Source organism: Ammospiza caudacuta, chromosome 22 (assembly GCF_027887145.1).
Source record: "Ammospiza caudacuta isolate bAmmCau1 chromosome 22, bAmmCau1.pri, whole genome shotgun sequence".
NCBI lineage: Eukaryota > Metazoa > Chordata > Aves > Passeriformes > Passerellidae > Ammospiza > Ammospiza caudacuta.
This window is the reverse complement of record NC_080614.1, coordinates 7,987,007-8,006,385: the sequence shown is the minus strand read 5'-3', so window position 1 is coordinate 8,006,385 and position 19,379 is coordinate 7,987,007. Positions and strand designations below refer to the sequence as shown.

Below are 19,379 nucleotides of genomic sequence, written 5' to 3'. Positions count from 1 at the left end.
GAATCACTGTCAGGAGGAGGAAGTGGTGGAGGAGCCAACAACTATAAATTGCTGTAATGTCTTGATGATGCCAAGCAGTTGGGAAAGTACCAAAGGAAAAAGAAAATCAGCAGGAGGAAAAGAATATCATCAGGAGGCCTTGCTGTCCAGAAATGGTTTCATCTACATGCCAAATTGCCTCATGCTCCATCATGTGTCTTCTTTAAAATCTTGAACTGAAGCCCACTCAGGCCTCCAAAGTAGTCACAGGTAGATCACAATAAAAAGGATTTTATTGGGATTTTAATGTTCTAAATCTGGATTGTGAAAGAGGCTTAATTTAGCTAAGAAACTTTTCTGAAACAACCTGGAAAATACCTGAAAAACACCACTGGATTTTGGAAATCAATGGCTATTTTCTATTTTTCTGATAACATTTTTATTCTGCTACATGGAGAATGTGTACTATAAAATTTTGATACCTCCCAAGGCCATCAGTGCTTGTTTCCAGTCCAGCTCAGAGATGGATATCTCCAAATCTCCCTTGCTTCAGAATAAGTTCTCAGTGGCTCGTCTGGCTGAAGACTTTTTCTGGGTTGGTGGCAGCATCGTCGCCTCTCCGAGATGGAAAATTGGCCATTTTGGTAAGATGCTGAACCCCTGCATTCCCTGAAATGGTGACACCTTTAAATCTTTCATGCTGAAATCTTAGTTAGTGGCACCTTTGTGTAGCAGCAGCGTGGGGAGCAGAAAAGAAGGAAGGAGGAGGCAGCCCTGGTCTGATGTGAGTGCAGTTCTTTTTGTCTTCAGCAAGCCCCCACTTATAATTTCATTATTGATTTATGTTCCTCAGGACAAGCTAGAGAAAGTTGTACATTTTGAAACTTGCTGACCCTTTTAAATATTCTGTTGCATAGACTCTGCCTCCTTCTCCTTACCCACAGCACAACAGTTTTGCTATCTGCCAAGTACTGTACACCTCTTAACTCTTTCATTTTATTTGTAGTTAAGAGCTTTAAAAATGAGCATTTGGCAGTATCTGTGCTGTCTTGATCCACACCTCCTGCACTGTTTAGAAGCTGTTTTCTGAATACAGACACACAAAACTCTCAAGCTTCACTGGCTCTGTGAGAAGGATCCCCTTTGGGCGCTCACAGCAGCCTTTCATTTAAATAGCTAATAAACCCAGCAAACCTAATTAGAGATGGCCAGAGAAAACAGCTGTTCTAGTAAAAGCACTTTAATAACAATCTTCTTGGGCCACTTCTGCATGGCCAGTGAGGAAATCTGCAGCCTGACCAGAGCCACCCATTCCTTGGAGCACTTTTTTGTCCTGTTTGTCTGCCAGCTTCATCGATCAAAGATTTTGTTTTAGCAAGAAAGTTGGACACATAGATAGCTCAGCAAGCACTGGGAATTTTTGCAGAGGAGAAGCACCATCCTACTCTGCTTCTGCATTTCCCTGGGTGCTGGTGGCTGATGGAGGGATGGAGAGCTGACAGCCTGACCTCAAATCAAGCCCCTAATTTCCACAGGATTAAGAACATCTCCCATTAACACCTCATTTATTAGTGGTGTGTTTTAAAGATGGGTTCAGTCTTACATCATCTCTTGACATAGTAAACATTGTCCCAACCATTGCTGGCAGAATCATAGAGAAATGTTCTTTTCCAAAGACACTTCCAGATTTTTTGGCCAATGAGCAGAACAGGAAAAGTCCTGGACTTCAGTGAAGCTTGAGCCACTGAGCCAACAAGGGGGACAAAGCTGTGCTGGGAATGAGATGGTTGGTTTAAAAGGTGAGAGGGACCTGTTCATTAGGCTGGAGGGATGTAAAATGAAACAAATGAAGATTAATGAGTTTGGATGTGATGTGGTTTTTAACTGGATCCAATGTAGTGATGTGAGTGAGCCTGGTGTGCCTGGGCCAGGAGCTCCACAACCAGTTCTTAGGCAGGACTGGCAAAATATCTTCTGGACAGAATTCCCAACACACTCTGCTGGATATGTACTTGGATACATTACATATTTTATATCATTATATTGATATATTGATTTTTAAAAAGATTTTATGCCTCCTGTCTGGAAAGCAAGTGATATTCCTGGCAGGAATAGCTGGAGCCAGCTCTTTGGTTTACATATCGATGAGCCACTTATAGCTGTGCAACCATTTCCAGTGAGACTTTAAAAAAATGGGGCAGTCATTATGTCTTCAATGGATTGGCAGTGCTGAATGTGTGACAAGTGTGGGAGTCCTCTGGCTGTGTGTGGGAAGGCTGTTTTGGTTTGGTGGTGATATTTTAAGGGGATATTTTCTTGCCCTTCTGGTGCACGTGTACTGGGGGGTTTCTCTGGGCTCACAAACATCTCCTGGACAGAAATGAGCTGCTGGCATCTGCTCTCCTCTCCTGATGTTGTTGAGGTGAGGCACACAATTGGGATTCACCCCTCCAGGATCTGTTCTGGGGCAGAGGGTTGATGCTCCCTGCTCCCTGTCCCTAAGCCTGCCTGGGGCAAAGGTGTGACACAACCTGGGGCTGCCTCGAGCCCAGGGATGGGAATATTTGACAAAGCTGGTCCATGTACAAAAATAATCAATGACTCAATCTCCTGACTTCTTTTCATCCCCACATGCTAAAATACTCCCACTCCTTCACATATTTATATCAAACTCAGAGACTCCTAAAAGACAATAATGCTACTGAACCATAAATAATTAATTTGCAGACACTAGAACATCTTGCTAACAATAGGAGTGATATCAGTCTCCTTTTCCCCCCTTGTTTCAGGACAAATTGTAGGGTTTGTAGTTTGTTTAGTTTTGCTATTTATTGTTACTTTAACACTTTGTGTAGTAAATATAAATGTTATTAAGAAGCATGAGAAATCACTGGGAGTCTTTTTGCTGCATCAGTCCCGTGTGGAACTGGGTGTTCCACGTTTCTATTCCCTGCTCCTCTCTGCTCTGGCAGTGCTCTGTGCTGCAGTATACAGAGATCCATCTTCTCTCCACAATTTTTTTTGTTCTGATGCAAATTGAGGCAACTCATTAGATCAGAAGAGAGCTGAACATAAGCTGAATTCTGAAAAAAAAAAAAAAAAGGAACTAATGAAGTGAAAAACAGAAAAGCGGTAATTCAGCCTTAATTGAAGATAGTTAAGAGCCATTTCTTCAAAAACCTGATTCATTGCAAGACTGGGGGATTTTTATCTGAAGTATAGGAATGAATCCTTAAAGAAGGAATGTGAACAATGGCAAGGAGAAGCAGTTCTACTTCTCAGCAGTGTGCCCTTTTCACTTACATGCTGCGAAAGACTTCAGGGAAAAAACCATATCATTTTCTGTTTGATAGAAGTACCACTAGGATTTCTTTTTTCTTTTTTTATTTTTTTCTTTCTCCCAGTCTCTGTAGTGCTCTAAACTTTCAGTCCCCAGAAGGGACAGGTGTGGAAATGTCCCTGCTCCATCTCCTGGCCCTTGCAAACACCTCTGCATTCCCTTTGGGGTTTTCCTTCCACAAAATCTGCTCTCACACAGAAGGGAGGGATTTCGTGTGCCCTCCTTTCCCTGTGTCACCATCCCCAAAAACTGAACAACCCTGAAATATTGGGGCTGGCCATGGATCACCCAAGCTCAGTCCAGATGAGCTGGAAACGCAGCAGGCAGCTGTGAGGTGCTCAGGGTGGTTTGGGGGAGAAATCCTGCAGCAAAATAAACAGCACCATGGAAAAAGCACTCTAAGGATGCTTATTAAAATTTTAACAGCAGAGAACATGTTCCTGCTTCATGCAAAAACAAAGTAAATGGGTGTTGCAGAAAGTGTGGTTTTATTTTGTTGCTTCTTCATTATCTTCTGCTTTGTAACAGGTGTGATCTTTGATACTTTTCCCATTTCTACTCTTCTGGTTTCTTCCAATAAGATTATTTACTGCCATAATTCCCAAAGAGAAAGTTGGAAATTTAATGTGATTTGAAGTGTGTGTGATTACTGTTCAGAGAAATTCTTTTATTAGCTATTTTGACTGATTTTTTTTTTTCAAAAACCCTATGAGCCTTGTGAAATAAAAATAAGTTCAAGCTTCCCATAATTATTATTTCAGTAAATCTGAGAAACATTTCTCTTCTTCTGAATCAGAATGAAAGCAGATATTGAAAAGATTGAGTGTCGGGAGAGGGTTGGGCTGAGTTTGGATCTGATGTTGCAGTGGATGTTTCTGGCACAGCTCTTGCCTTTATGGTGATACCTGCTGAACATTGATTTTCTCTAAAGGTATCTGTGCCTGAAGACAAGGGTCCAGCTTTAAGAAGTAAAATGTTACACCAGGGATTATCTTGCTCTCAATTCCACACCTTCCCTCCATGAATATTTTATTAACATGGACAATGAACTCTACAGAATTGTGCCTGCAAATTAAAATTTTCTTGTACCATAGAGGTCTGCTTTCAAATGAGTCTATTTTGCTGAACCTTTTCCAGAGTGAATTAATTGACTTTATCTGAACATGAGCTCTAAAGCACAGGGACATCAAAGCCTTTTCCCATTTCTTTTTACCTACCTTGCTTTTGCCTTTGCCTGAGAGGTGGACTTGAATCACCCAAGTTGTTGTGTTGGTGTTGATGCATTTTGGAACACGTGAAATCAGTGTTTTCATCTGGACACTGTTTCATCTTTTATCTTGATGGCAGAAGATTGATAAAAGAAAGCTGACCTCAGAATCTCCTTGCATTTATTTCTGAATTAGAATGTGTACTGCATGTATTAATTTTCATTCTTCGATCCAGGATCTCAGCAGTAATTTTCACTTCTCATCTCTAGGGCTGAAAAAAAAAAAAGAATGTTGAACACAGTAATAGTTTTAATTTTACTTAAACGGATCAGGCAGAAAGTCAGAGGAAAATCAGGTCACAGGCTCTGCTCTGTCATCAGGGGAAATAAATGGGAGACTTGGCAGAAAATGTGAGTCTGCATTTATTGCTGGGACAGAGCCAGCCACTCACAGTTGGATGGAAGTTGTTGAGCTCAGTCCTTGCAGCAGCTGGATTCCAGAAAGGCCCAGCCTGGCTCCCAGGAAAGGGCAGGGTCCCTGCAGGGGCAGAGCAGACCCTTGCAGGGAGCTTCTCCCAACACTCGTGGCTTCTAAGGCTGCACTGTCTGGGATTCTGCCAAACCCTCAGGAATGGAACGGGTCCTGAGGCCCAGAGGCAAAGTACAGCACAGGTGAGAAACCTCCTGCTTGGAAAATGGGGGTTTGGGGGATTTGGGAGATGAAAAGTTTGTGAGGTTCTTGCTAAGCAAATCTAGATGATCAGTGACTTAATCCATAGAAGCAGTGGGACCTTGCTGGCCAAGGATTCCAGTTTCCAGGTGAAATTTCACCCTGTGTCCAGCACAAGGTTTACATGTTGTAGGAGCTCAGATTTGAGATGGTCTTGAGAAAGGCACATACCTTTTGCTGGTCCCAACATATGATCATTTCCTATAAATCATTATGGGAATGAAAACTTTCACACTTACAGGTAAGTCCACAGCCACCAAGAATCTTTCTGGCTTTTTGATCTTAACACCTGACCTCTTACTACAGGAACCCTTCTCCTTTGACTTGAGCTGTTCGCTTGGCAGCTGCTTGATGTGTTTTCATCCTGTAAAGGCAATTCCAGAGGAGCAAGGTCTGGCTCACTGCTCTCTCTTCATTCCCCTCTCAGTGGAAAGATGTATGAGCTCCATGCAGGCGGGCACCCAGATGATCAAACTCCGAGGAGGCTCCAAGGGGCTCGTCCGCTTCTACTACTTGGATGACCACAGGTCCTGCATTCGCTGGAGACCCTCTCGGAAGAATGAGAAAGCCAAAAGTGAGTGTCAGCCACAGAAACCCCCCTCTGACCCCTCCTGGGGCCTTGTAAACAAAAGAGAATGAAGGGTCTGGCTCCGTGAGAGGTGTTGTGTGGCAGTGTGGGGTTTTGATGGTGGATGGTGTTGCCTATTTCACAATGAGCATCTCCTGTGGAAAACCTTAGTGGGAAATAGGTAACACCATCCACTATCTTGGGTAAGCATTCAGGGAAAGCAGTCAAGTCCACCCACCACGCTCACCATAACTAGCTCAGCAAAGAGAAGCAGAAGAGTCCTTTGAATGATAAATTCCAGTGAAGGTTTGCTCCACCTTGCTGAAGGGAAATCAGGGACAAAAGACAGGAGCATGTGCTGTGCACAGACTTAAGTATGGGGTCAGTGGCCAATGACCTGAGGGAAAAGGGGCTGGGCAAAGGGCAGCAACCTGTAGGGGCATTGAGGGATGAATAATTGGGGTGGGCAGGGTCATCTGGCCAATGGGGGAAGCAATCTACATTAGATTGGCAATAGTGCTGCAGAGCACCATGGGCTGAGTCCTCTCTTTCAGCCTAGGTGGGGAAAACTCCATCTATGGTACCTTCTTCCAAGGCAAGGCCCTGGGGGTTTGCCTGAAGGGTTCAAAGGATTCCACAGTGTTGTAGTTGACTTTAGAGGGCAGTAAATGATTTAATGATGGGTTGTTTATGAAGCTGAAGGTGCTGGGGTTGGCTGTGCAGGTTCCAGGGGTGTAGGGTGCTGTAAATGAGTCAGAGCCAACCCCTGTATGAACTGGGGCCTTGCAGGGTGGGGTTTGGGCTCTCCCTCCCTGGGATGTCTCTGGGCCTGCTCCCAGCCACTGCTGTCCCTGCAGTTTCCATCGACTCCATCCAGGAGGTGTGTGAGGGGAAGCAGTCGGAGATCTTCCAGCGCTACGCCGACGGCAGCTTCGACCCCAACTGCTGCTTCAGCATCTACTACGGGGACCACATGGAGTCCCTGGACCTGGTGTCCTCCAGCGCCGAGGAGGCACGCACCTGGATCACAGGGCTGAAGTACCTGATGGCAGGCATCAGTGACGAGGACAGCCTCTCCAAACGCCAAAGGACCAGAGACCAATATCCTTCCTGTGCTGCCCGGGACAAGCTCAGGATTCCTTACAGTGTTTGCTTTGCTACAAGTAAGCACTAGGCTCAGAGCTTCAGAGCAGTTCCCACTGGATTCCCTGGTTCCAGAGACAGAGTTCCTGAAGAGGATTGCTCTGGAGATGGAGATGACTGAGTGCAGTGGACTGAAAAAGACACAGCTACATTCTTCAGTCTCATTCCCAGTGTAAAACCATCCATTTAATTTGGTGATGTAGTGTAGCCATGATATTTTCTGAAAAATTCTTTCCTTAAGATTTTTTTCTCCTGAGAAGCCTCAGGAACAACATGCAAACAATGGTTATCTGCTGCTGTGGAATGCAACAGGTGGATCTGTGATTGGTCTTATGTGGTTGTTTCCAATTAATGGCCAATCACAGTCAGCTGGCACAGACAGAGAGTTCGAGCCACAAGCTTTTGTTATCATTCCATTTTTTTTCTATTCTTAGCTAGCCTTCTGATGAAATCCTTTCTTCTATTCTTTTAGTATAGTTTTACTATAATATATATCATAAAATAATAAATCAGCCTTCTGAAACATAGAATCAGATCCTCATCTCTTCCCTCATCCTGAGACCCCTGCAAACACCATCACAATGTAACACTGAGATTCACTCAGAAATTTTTCTTCTGTGTTGTCAAATAGGCACAGAGCACATGTGGCATGTTGAGCACAGCAAGCCTAGAAGCTCTTACTGAACTAACATGAGGAGAGTTAGATATTAGCTTGACCTTTCATTCCCAGTCTCATTTGCAGGGTTTCCTAATGTGAAAAAGAATCATATATCCATGATGTTCAGTAATATCCTTCAATATATCCATGATGTTCAGTAATATCCTTCAATATTCCACGCTGTTCCTTAACTCCTGTTCAATGTGGTTGAAGCAGACATTTGATGAGGCAGATAAAAATGGGGATGGCAGTCTGAGTATTAGTGAAGTGCTCCAGCTCATGCACAAACTGAATGTGAACCTACCCCGACAGAAAGTCAAGCAAATGTTTAAGGTAAGAATTATGTTTTTTCCTGAAAAAGTAAGGATTTAACATGAAATCCAGTAGGAGAGATAGCAAATACTTCAGCAGCTGGTTTGTTTCCACTCTACTGAGAGATACTACACAGTCCATTTGGTAAATTGGAAAGAGGTCCAGAAACACGTCACAGATAAATTGTTATGCACAGAAAAAGGCAACACACCAGGTACCTTCTGGTGTTACATAACGTGAAGCACACAGTTCCAAGATTGCCCTTTTGCTAGACTTTTTAGGTCAGAAACCCAGTCATGTTTCCTCCTCCAATAATGTTCTCTCTAAAATTATTATCAAATAAAGCATCCAATATCCTCTGGTAGCTGGTACTAATAAAATACCCAGCATGCAAACTTCTGTATCAGTCAGATTTTTGCACTGCTGAGAGCTGTTTGTTTGACATTGCGTTCTGCTGACCTTGGCCCAATTTAGTGAGCAACAATGGAGATGTGTAGCTTTTGTTATCACAAAGTCCCTGCAGGGACCAGCAAGCCTTTATGTGAAATCCCTGATGATTTTTTTCTTTGCTTGCAAAATTAGTATTCTTCCAGATCTTACTAGTTTATGGCCATGGATTTTACAGATATCCTCTCAAATCCTGGATATAAAATTAATTTCAAGATGACTTGGGCTCCAATGATATTCTGAAGATGTGAGTGGGTAATTCTGCCAGACACACACATATTGTTGGAGGGGAACTTGCCTTCACTTAATTGCCATAGACAGAAGAAATCCTTCAGCAGGGTTCCCTGTGGAACAATTAAAACCTTCAATGTTGTTTTTGGCATGGATGTGTCCATGGGAGAGGTTCAAAGCTGTGCAGGGGATTCCTGTGACAAGGTTTATAGATCAGTCAGTTCCAGCAGCCACATCGCGCAGCTTCAACCTGCATTTAATTCCAGTGCTTCACTCGCATGCAGGGGTTTGTTTATTTATCTAAAATTGGTGCAGGCAGTTGGGCTGTGACTGTGTGGTTGCTGTGTGCTGCAGGAGGCTGACACAGATGACAACCAGGGCACGCTGGACTTCGAGGAGTTCTGTGCCTTCTACAAGATGATGTCGACGCGGCGCGATCTGTACCTGCTGATGCTCACCTACAGCAACCACAAGGACTACCTGGACACAGATGACCTGAAACGCTTCTTGGAGACTGAGCAGAAGGTAGGCCCAAGTCAGGAGCAGGATTCCAGCTGCAGGCCTGCTGCTTGCCACTGGGAATTAATTTAAAAAGGGGTGGGGACTTCGATACTGTTCATGTGAAAAAGAGACAGATGTGTCTTGATTTTCATCTAAGACTATTTCTTGAATTTTCTGGCTTTCACTACCTTTTTGCCCTGTAGGCTCTTTTAGTGTGCTTCTAAATATAATCTCTAGAATTGCTTTTTTTTTTTCATGTGTTCCCCTTGAACAATCCCATCAGCATCTGTCTGTTCCCAGTATTCAGTACCTTGGAGCAAAGCTGGTGTTCCTGGCTCTGCTTGTGACACAGCGCACAGCCCATGATGAAACTCTGAATTACTTTGTCACACTATCTCAGTGTGTAAACTGGAAGATTATCTTTCAAGGAGCAGTTGAAAGGATGATTAATGTATAGGAGAGTTTTTGAAACACATTGTAGTACCTAAGGAATTTTCTCAGAGTGATTTAAGTCCAGTGCTGCAGGAACAAATGTTTTGACTTTTCTTTGCCCTTTTCCTCTCATGGTCTCCTCTGGAGCTTCATGCCTGTAAGCCATAAATGTCCATGATTTTCAGTCATTGTCCATGAAAGGAATGAATAAAAAATCCACCTCTCTGGCAGTTATCTTCTTAGATAAGTGGGCTGTGTTTCCATGTCATTGGTCAATTGATCCTCCAGATGCTGAGGGGAAAATGAACACTCACCACAGGACAGAAATCAACTCAGCTAATTACTGACATGGCCAAATCCTGCCTGGGGGAATTCTCTCCCTTGCCACCTTTTCTCATGAACAGGGAAAACATCCTTACTCCATTCCAGGCAAACCTGGTGTTCCAGAGCTTCATCTTTTGAACCCAGGATCATCGATGTACAAATCCAGAGTTAGAGGTTTTTGTCTTCTTCTTTTACTTTTATTTAGTAGGTTTTAAATTACCCCCAGAAAAGGCATTGATCTTGCTGCAGATGTGCTGGTGGTTTCATTTTCCCCCAGGCAAAGATTCTGTGTTGCCAGATTGACGGTCACTTTATTGCACTCTGATGACAAGGGCTGTGTTTTCATGTACAGCATCTAATAGAAAGGATTTGCTGGAGCATTCAGGACAGGAATGTTAAATAATATCAGGATAATAGAGAATACATCAACAGTTAATAGCAGGAGTATTAATTGTGTTAAAATTAAGTTACTAAAACACTGCATTATGTAAAGAAAGTTACAGCTCAGCATTAATGACCCTGGTTTCATAAATGACAACCTTTACAGACAAATATTTCCCTTTGTACTCTTTTCTTTTTCAGTTGAGAATGCAGAGCAACCTTGAAGTTAGCAGATTCCCTGAGAACATTATGTCCTGTTTCTCTGTTTCCCTGCTTCTAACAGATTTTTCTGTCTGCTGCATAAAGATGAGACATTTTCTTGTTTTATTTTAAAGGGAAAAAAAACCTTTGATAATGCAAACTAATCCTCTAATCCTACAAGAGAAGAGATCCCATTGGTTTGTGGCAAAGCTCGTTCTGTTTGGATGCTCTGTGGTGCCTAACAACAGATCTGACCTACAAAGCAGAACTCTGGCATCAGGCAGCTGCCAATAGCACAGAAACTTTTCACAGAGAGCTCCCCTTCTGATCTGACCTGACACTGATTGACAGGAGTGAGAATCCCTCTGGGGAGCTGGAAATCCTCAGTCCCACCGTGGATTATCTGCCCAGTTGTTGGATGGAGATGGAGAGAGCTCAGAGGAGCTGTGATTAATGGTTAACACTGCATTTCTGCTGCTTTTCCAGATGACAAATGTGACTAAAGAACATTGCCTGGAAATCATCAGCAAGTTTGAGCCATGCCCAGAGAACAAGAAGGAGGGAGCCCTGGGAATTGATGGTAAGCTGGCTGGTGCAGCTTTTGTGGGGAAAAGGGAACTGGCTCAATGCTCAGGAGAATATTGCTGCTGCTTGCAGAATATAGAGATGTAGAATTTTGTCATGTTGTATAAAGTATGTTTCCAGCCTTTTTGCTTTAAAAAAAAAATATCTACCATTTACTGAGCAACCTAAAAAAAACAGATCTCTTTGGAGGAGTTTTGAAAGGTACATATCAGGATGAAGCAGCAGTCATTGAAAGTCAGCTGGAACTGGAGATGTCTCTATTTGTGCTTTTGGAAAATACAGTTGAATTTAGTTGCATCATTCCTGCAGGTATTTTTGGAAATCAAATCAATTTGAAAATCAAATTAAGTCTTAATATAAGAGGAGTGATGTGATCCAGAGTAAATGTCTGAGTGGGATGATAGATGAAATTGGTCCTGCCTTCCTGACCTTTGCTGCTGAAGCCTTCTCTCTAAATATACCAATGCTGCACCACCAGGGTGGTAGCTGTTATTTTGGGGGCTGGCTGTAAGTCCTTTCCCCTAAATAGTAAATCTTCAGCCAGATTTATTGGCCCCAAGAAGGGAGCTCTTTCCTGAGGAATTAGGTTCTGTGCAAAAGTTCTTGGACGTTTAGAAAATCAGCCTTGTCCGTTCCTGTGGGTGTGTTGTCATCCTGAAAAGTGGCAGAACAGAAGTTGTTTGGTTTCCTGCAGGAAGAAGTGGGTAGTTTCTGGTACAATGTGTAAGGTGGTTGCTTAGGATGGGTCAAGGTCTGTTCTACTTCCAGACTAAATTTTCAATTTATTTTAAAGCTTATGCTAATGCCAGTGAGGGAGCAGATGACATTCTTTTCATTTTCTGGTCTTTACAGACAGTTGCAGTCACATAAATAATGAATAAGCAAGTTCATTGTCTTGCTTTCCTCATACCTAAAAAAGTAAAGAGTAGGCTTTTCAAAGTATTGTAAGTTTCCATAGAGAAAACCAATAACAACAACAAAATCTGTACACTTTCTTTGCCTCAGAATGGGTGATAAAACATTAGAGAATTTATGGGTTAAGGTAAGAGAGAGTCCAGCATGGTGATATTGTGCTGGTGTCTGCTCCTGATCAGGGGGAAGGAGAAGGTGAGGTCATTTGGAGACAACTGGAAAAGGCTTTGTGACCTTAACCCCTCCAGTAACTTGCTGCAAGTGCATCAGAACAGAACAGACCTTATCTAGAGCTTAATTAATGCAAGACATTTCTGGTAACACCCAAACAGAGGCGACTGAGGAGCTGACAGGGGCTCACTGCTGGGCTGTGCTGATAAAGGAGGAAGAGCTGCTTAAAAATCATAAATCTGTGCAGGTACATCATGTATGAACATGTGTGCACACACACACACAGAGGAGTTATTCCTCTCTTGTTTTTGTGTGGAGTTGAGACTTGAGATGTCTCCTGTCTCCTGGAAAACAAGTCCAGAGCTGCCCTGGGGACAGAAATGCAGCAGCCATGGAAGCTGAATCTGCCTGATTATTCCTCAGATTGGTGCAGCCCAGACAGGAGCATCCTGCCTGCACCTCAATAGTAGTGAGATAACAGAACAGTGCTCTTTGTCCTTTCCTGTTCATTCCCGTGCCTGCCCTCAGCTGTGCTGGCTTTTGTCATGGAGCACCTTGGACTGGCCTGTGACCATGGGCTCATTCACAGCCTCTAAAGAAACCCTTTACCTTTGTGTGCTGATCAAAGTGCCACCGTGCACTTCCCTGAGTGCAGTCCTATGGGGCTCACTGCCACCAGCACCTTCCTCCATTCCTGTTTCTTCTTTGTAGGACTGATAAATCCAGCCAGTGCACCTTCCCTGCGTGTCACCACTGCAGTCCTGTGGGACTCAGCTTCCTTCTTTCCTCTTTCTTCCTTGTAGGGCTGATAAATCCAGTCAGTGTGAACTCATTGCAACATCATATTTTACCAAGAGTGCTTAAAGCAAACAATGGTGCTGCTGCAGCACCTGCCCTCCCGGTGCTGGGTGGAATTAACCTTGCAGCAGCTGAATGGTTTGCAGGAAGAGCTGATTGCCTGCCACCAGTGCTGGCTGTGTGTTTGCTGACACACTCTGTGCTCTGTCCATTTGCCACAGTGGCTGCTCTGCCTTGGTTCATCTTTTGTTTTCACCCTGACTCTATCACTGATGTGCTCATTGATCATTGGTGCTCCAAAAGACTTCAATATTCAGCTGGGCTGGGTTGAATTCCCTGCCACTGTGTCCCAGTGTGCTGCTCAAAATGTTTTGGCTGCTGTTTGTGTTTATCAGCTCTTTTCCTTCAATAAAACTTTCATCAACACCAAATGTGTAGCCCAGAAGGACCATCATAAAGGTGACATTTTCTCTTGTCACAGTCAAAGTGTGTCAAGACCTTTGGAAGCCTGGCAGGATTTTTACAGGGGCACTGATTCATTTATGGAATGAGTGAAATGTCAGGAGAATTTGAAGTCTTGAAGCAGAAACCTACTAACCAAAGGCATCAGCACTGTCAGCAAAGCCAGGGTGTGAATGGGAGTCTGAGTCTTTTCCTTGGTGGTGAAAGAAAAACCTTTGGGGGAGATTTGAAGTGGAAGTTACAGTGTTTTGTGTCAGTCTGAATTGTGAAAGTGGCTGTGATATGTGCACAAATGTCTGCTGCAGGTCTGAGAGCAGCAATTTCACACAAAGATTAAATCATAACTTGCTAAAACTTTGCTCCTGAACAAGAGTACTGATTGCAATACACAGAGGGCCCAGGTGATGATGCCTGCGGGATTTACAAGCTCTGGAAAATAAATTCTTCTGATAGCATCACTGAAAGCCCCACAGATAATTGATATTTCAGTGCCAATTCTGGAGTGACATGAGTGCAGCACTGCAGAGCTCCCCACTCCACAGGCAGGTTTGTGGTGTCATTTCCAAATTAGAGAGTGTAGCTTGTACAATCCAATGTGTACTGTCATTATTTTGGTTTGTTTTTTGGAAAATACTGCAAGAGGAGAGGAGAGGAGAGGAGAGTATCTTCTTTTGGGCCATCAAAAACTGTCTCAATGCATCCCAGTCCTGTAGATCTTACAAGATTTCATGAGGAGCAGCTCCAGGATATGCCTGCAGATCTCTGGAGGCTTTTATATGCCATGTGACCCAATGTCCTAGCAGAATCTTTTGACACAAATTGTAAGTTATTTGGATTAAATAGACATATTTTTCTCAGGAAAGGCAGAGCAGGAAAATGTACAAAGCAATGAGAAAAGCAATAATTGCACTTGGTCATGGTGACAGTTTGGGTGTAGTGATGCTATTTATTTATCTTAAACATGCAGGTGAATATAGGGATGCATTTTAGGCTGGTTTTAGGAAGGTTACAGCAACAAAAAGGATGAAACTGTGAAACATCAATGAAACCTTATTTAAAGTGTTGATTGTTGACAGGTTTCACCAATTACATGCGGAGTCCATCGGGGGACATCTTCAACCCAGAGCATTACCAAGTGAACCAGGACATGAGCTACCCTCTGAGTCACTACTTCATTACCTCTTCACACAACACCTACCTCATGGGAGATCAGCTGATGTCCCAGTCCAGGGTGGACATGTATGCATGGGTGCTACAGTCTGGCTGTCGCTGTGTGGAAGGTAAAGAGCAAAAAGGAGCTGCCAGTGAGCTCTGTAATTTTGTTTCTCCTCTCTGAAGAAAGATTTATGACTTTTGCAGAAGGCATGGTAGCTGGGGAGAGGAAAAAGCCTGGGAAAATGGTGTTTTCCTTTCATAAAGAACAACAAAATAATGTTGTGATAGAATGGACAAATTTTCTTGAGACAGACATTTGAGGAGTGGTATTGTTGTAGTGAGGAAAAAACCTATAAAACTCCTGTTATAGAGAGGATGCTGATGTTGGGCAGAGTGCACTGGTGCTTGTGCTGCCTGGCCAAGTGTGTGACAGCCAGACTGGCAAATATGGCAGAGTTCCTGGCACACCTGAGAGGAAAGTGGGTATTTCTGCTCAGGGAAGTATTCTGTGAAATGGTGACAGTATCTGCAGTGAACAGGAGACCTTTTTGTGCAATCCCTACTTGTGCTGCCTTTCTGAGACATTGCCCCTTTCATAATTGTCCTTAATGTTCTCACCATCAAAGTGTTTGCAGTTTTTCAGAAGGCAGATATGGTTTGTTTTAGGTTGGATTGTGGATGTGCCATTGGGTGCTTCAGAGGAGTAAAACATTCCATGGAAATATGATAATAGACAAGTATTATAGAAAAAGTCAGGCAAAATCCAGGCTGGGCTGGGGATGGGCAGGTCTTGGCTTGGCCTGAGGTGTGAGAAGCCTGGCTGAGAGTCTCTGCTTTCCTTTTCAGGTTCAGCAGGAGCACAATGACAGCAATGCTTCTCTCTGTCACCTCTCTCCTGTCATAAAGCCCTCAGCAATTTTTAAGAGAGTTTCTTTGCTTGGGGCTCTCTCAGACAGTGGGAACAGTCACCTGGTCCCAGCACGAGGTCTAGTTCAGAAATTCCTTCCCAGGAAGGATGTTCAGCACAGAGAGGAGGGAGTGCAGGGTGGGAATGGACCTGGCTGGGCTGCTGGAGGGAATTTCAGGGTTTTATTGTCCCCACAGAGGCTGGCCCAGCTGTTCCTGCTCTGATGGTGTCTCTGTTTCTGTCCTACAGTTGACTGCTGGGACGGGCCGGACGGGGAACCAATTGTCCACCATGGATACACCCTGACTTCCAAAATCCTCTTCAAAGACGTGATTGAAACTATCAACAAATATGCCTTTATCAAGAATGAGTATGTATCCAGCCTGCCAACCTCTGAGTCTCAGGGCTAGGAATGGGATCCTTGTACATCCCTGACCAGAATTCCCGTCAGAATTTGGAGTTGTTTTCTGGGGAAAATCCTTCAGATCCTTCAGAAAGAAACAGCAAGGCAAAGCTGAGTAGGGACACTCTGCACAGAGCCGTGGAGCTGGATTTATTGAGCTTGTACAACACCTGAGGAACAGCAGGTTTTGCCAGTGAATGTTTTTAGTGGCAGTTAAACCACTTTGTCTCTCTGGATGTGCACTCTGGTGCTGCCCAGGCTACACCTGGGTACTCCAGGGATAGGAAACAAGTCAGGGAATAAAGGAGCCAAAGAGAGAGTAGCCTGATTGTGGACAAAGCAGAGTGTTCATCAGAAAGAGGTTATTTTCCCTACAGGTACATTGCTCAGAAAATCAGCATTATTCATGGGAAGTTTCATATACCTTGGCAGCTGCTGTTCTCGTCCTCCACACAATCAAAATGTGTGTGGCAACCTTTGGTTTTTTTAAAATAGAAATTACTTTATCACTGTAAAAATTTTCCAGTAGCTTCCCCAAAGCAGCCCATCTGCCTTTACAAATAGAAAATAAGCTTGCACTAAATTTTCAGACCGGGTAAACTTCTTGTGAGCCTGATACTTTTTGCAGTTTGCCTGAAGTCATGGTAAACAAATCAAAGGCAGTCCTTCTGAAATTGCTCCGTTTTTAAACCTTTGCAAAAAGGATAAGTGGGATCACAGAATCAACTGGGAAAGTTTGGTCGTGGTGTGGCTCAAATCCTCATGAGGAGCTAATGAAGGCCAGATGTCAGGTTAGAAATAATTGATTTTTAATGAATGAATCCCTGATAATTTGATCCTGCAAAACTCCTTTATAGACTGGCTGTTGTGCTGATCTTAAAAAAGCATCATCTCTAAAGAGAAATCCACCATCAGTGTAGTTTTACTGGCACTGACCACACTGGAGGAGATGCTCCACAAGTCTTATCTTCAACCAGGCATTGTTGTTCCTTGGCCTTGGTCTGGATAATCAACAATAAATGAGAAAAGTGAAATTAAAACTAGAAACAACACTTGCTGTCTTTGTAGAAGAGGCTTTGTCTGCAGGTTTATCTGTATGACCCTGCTCTGCTGTTAGTGGGAAAAGCCCTCATGGTGTAAAAGCCAAATTTGCAGCTGGTGCTTTCTGCAGGTACCCAGTGATCCTGTCAATTGAGAACCACTGCAGCATCGTGCAGCAGAAGAAGATGGCTCAGTATCTTACAGAAATCCTGGGAGACAAACTGGATCTGTCTTCTGTGCACAACGATGACTCCACAAAGCTCCCCTCACCAGCAAGTCTTAAAGGGAAGATCCTGGTTAAGGTAAACTCCTGCTTCGTTCCTTTCCCTCCTCTTGTTTGTGGTGATGATTTCTGCCTGGTTATCACTGTACCCTAACTTAAATCACTTCACAAAAAGCAGACCTTAGGAAACTGCTACTTAAGGTTCAGAAAAAATATCTTCTCAGCCAGGAGAACCTGGAAATAACATGCTTTGAATAATTTGGGGTTTTTTTTAGAATATGACATAGCAAGAGCTGCATGCTCCCCTGCCTCTGTAATAAATTTGTCTTCTAGGGCAAGAAACTTCCAGCCAACATCAGTGAGGATGCAGAGGAAGGAGAAGTTTCTGATGAGGACAGTGCTGATGAGATTGATGATGACTGTAAACTAATGAATGGAGATGTAAGTGAAGTGAATGTAAATGTCTGTCAAGGCTTCCCATCCCAGTGAGAGGAAACCTTGGGGGAGATCTCTGGATTTTGGGTGTGATCTGATCTTTGGGGTTCATCAAAACTGGCTCAGGTTCTAAATCTTCATGGGGGCAGATTGACAAAAGGGCACAGGAAGCAGCACCTGCTCTAGGGTTTATGTTTCAACTTTAGAATATTAAAGTTTAGAGTATTAATATCTCATGATTCTTCAGTGTATCACATTGTGCTTCCCCTGAAATACAAAAAAACCCAAAAGAAAATATTCTATTTACATCAAATTGTGGTCATTTTTACAGAGCATCCCTTTGCTTTGCTGAATGCTGAGCTTGATTGATTTTTACTGTAAGAAGAATCTCTGCTGGCTTCAATCTGAAAATCCCTTGTTTCTTCATCCTTTTTTAAAAGGTCTATTTTTTTGTCACTTTAATCTTTTGGCAAATTCCACTGCACCTTGCAGAAACAATACAAAACACAGCAAAACTATTTAATGACATAAACCAAATTGCCTTGGAGAGAGTTTGCATTCTCATTCTCTCTCCCTCAGGCTATTTCCTCGTTTTGTATTATGGATCTGATCTAAAAGAGAAACTTCTCTGTGAATAAGACTACCAAAGGAGAAAAATAATTTCTTTGCTTTTTGGAAGTTATTACATGTCAGCATATCACTTTTCAGTATTTTACAGCACCATCTTTGTTATTAACAGTTCACTTTGCTGAGATTTACTGATGCTTTGAATCTGAGGTTTCCTACACCTGGTTTGCTTTCCAAAATGAAATTTTGAAGAGTTCAGAAAATCAGAGCTTGTTTCATGACAAATGGAGCTGGGAATTCTTGGGGTCTACAGAGAGAACACAATCTGTCACCCCTTAAAAGACCGAGTGGAAAAGAAAACCCTTCATTTTTATTTTTAATTTTATTTCTCCACTTCCCCACATGGGCCGTGGTGCACACAGAGCAGGGAACAGGAGTTCTCTGGCATCTGCTAAAAGAGGATTCTAAAGCATCTCCCATCAATTCCACCCAATAGATCTTGCACCTATTGCAGCTGCAGAATCAGCCTGGACATGGCATGGAATTCACATGATGCTTTCTTCATCACTGCCTTGCTTAATGGTTCAATGTTTTGTTTGCAGGCATCTGCTAACAGGAAAAGAGTGGAGAATATAGCAAAGAAGAAACTTGACTCACTGATAAAAGAATCCAAAATCCGTGACTGTGAAGATCCAAACAATTTTACAGTTTCCACTCTCCCATCCTCAGGAAAGGCTGGGCTGAAGTCTGATAGTAAGAAGGTGAATTTGTGTTTAATTGTATTTGTGTTTCATTGTTTACTAAATATATCTTGTATTGACTTCAGCTTCATAGCTGAATTCATGCAGTTAATGATGATGCCAGGTGAACATCACTGTCAGATACACAAACTATTTATCTTGCTCACACAGCAATTGGAGCATGAAATGTACTCTGAAATGACTTTTCAACAGAAAGATTTTGATTTTCCGTTATAAAAAAACTGCTTTTGAATGTTGGGCTCTTTTTGTTCCTCAGTTCTCTATGTTCTATGCATTTTCAGTATATTTTAATTTTATATTAACTCTAATTTATAAAAATGTACTCAGCCCACAGACTACACTTCATGAGGCATTTTCATTTTAGTCTTTGTAATAAGCCACAAAAACTTTGGGAAGATTGTTCCATGCAAATCAAAAAAGCAGTGGAGATCTGCCAACAATAAGCAGGTGTAATAACCAGGGATTAAAACTAAATTAGGGATGAGAGCTAAAAATCAGCTTCCCA

At 42.9% G+C, this 19,379-nt stretch overlaps 1 protein-coding gene across 1 annotated transcript in view; it reads left to right on the top strand.

Moving 5' to 3' along the window:
- The first annotated feature begins 430 nt into the window (after positions 1 to 430).
- Positions 431 to 19,379, top strand: part of PLCH2 (phospholipase C eta 2) — a 34,485-nt gene continuing 15,536 nt past the window's right edge. The window contains exons 1-11 of the mRNA XM_058818723.1: positions 431 to 623; positions 5,684 to 5,830; positions 6,682 to 6,925; positions 7,829 to 7,958; positions 8,970 to 9,140; positions 10,941 to 11,034; positions 14,459 to 14,662; positions 15,694 to 15,814; positions 17,019 to 17,190; positions 17,445 to 17,552; positions 18,716 to 18,874. Coding sequence (XP_058674706.1) covers positions 431 to 623; positions 5,684 to 5,830; positions 6,682 to 6,925; positions 7,829 to 7,958; positions 8,970 to 9,140; positions 10,941 to 11,034; positions 14,459 to 14,662; positions 15,694 to 15,814; positions 17,019 to 17,190; positions 17,445 to 17,552; positions 18,716 to 18,874 — 1,743 coding nt within the window. The remainder of the gene's footprint in view (positions 624 to 5,683; positions 5,831 to 6,681; positions 6,926 to 7,828; positions 7,959 to 8,969; positions 9,141 to 10,940; positions 11,035 to 14,458; positions 14,663 to 15,693; positions 15,815 to 17,018; positions 17,191 to 17,444; positions 17,553 to 18,715; positions 18,875 to 19,379) is intronic.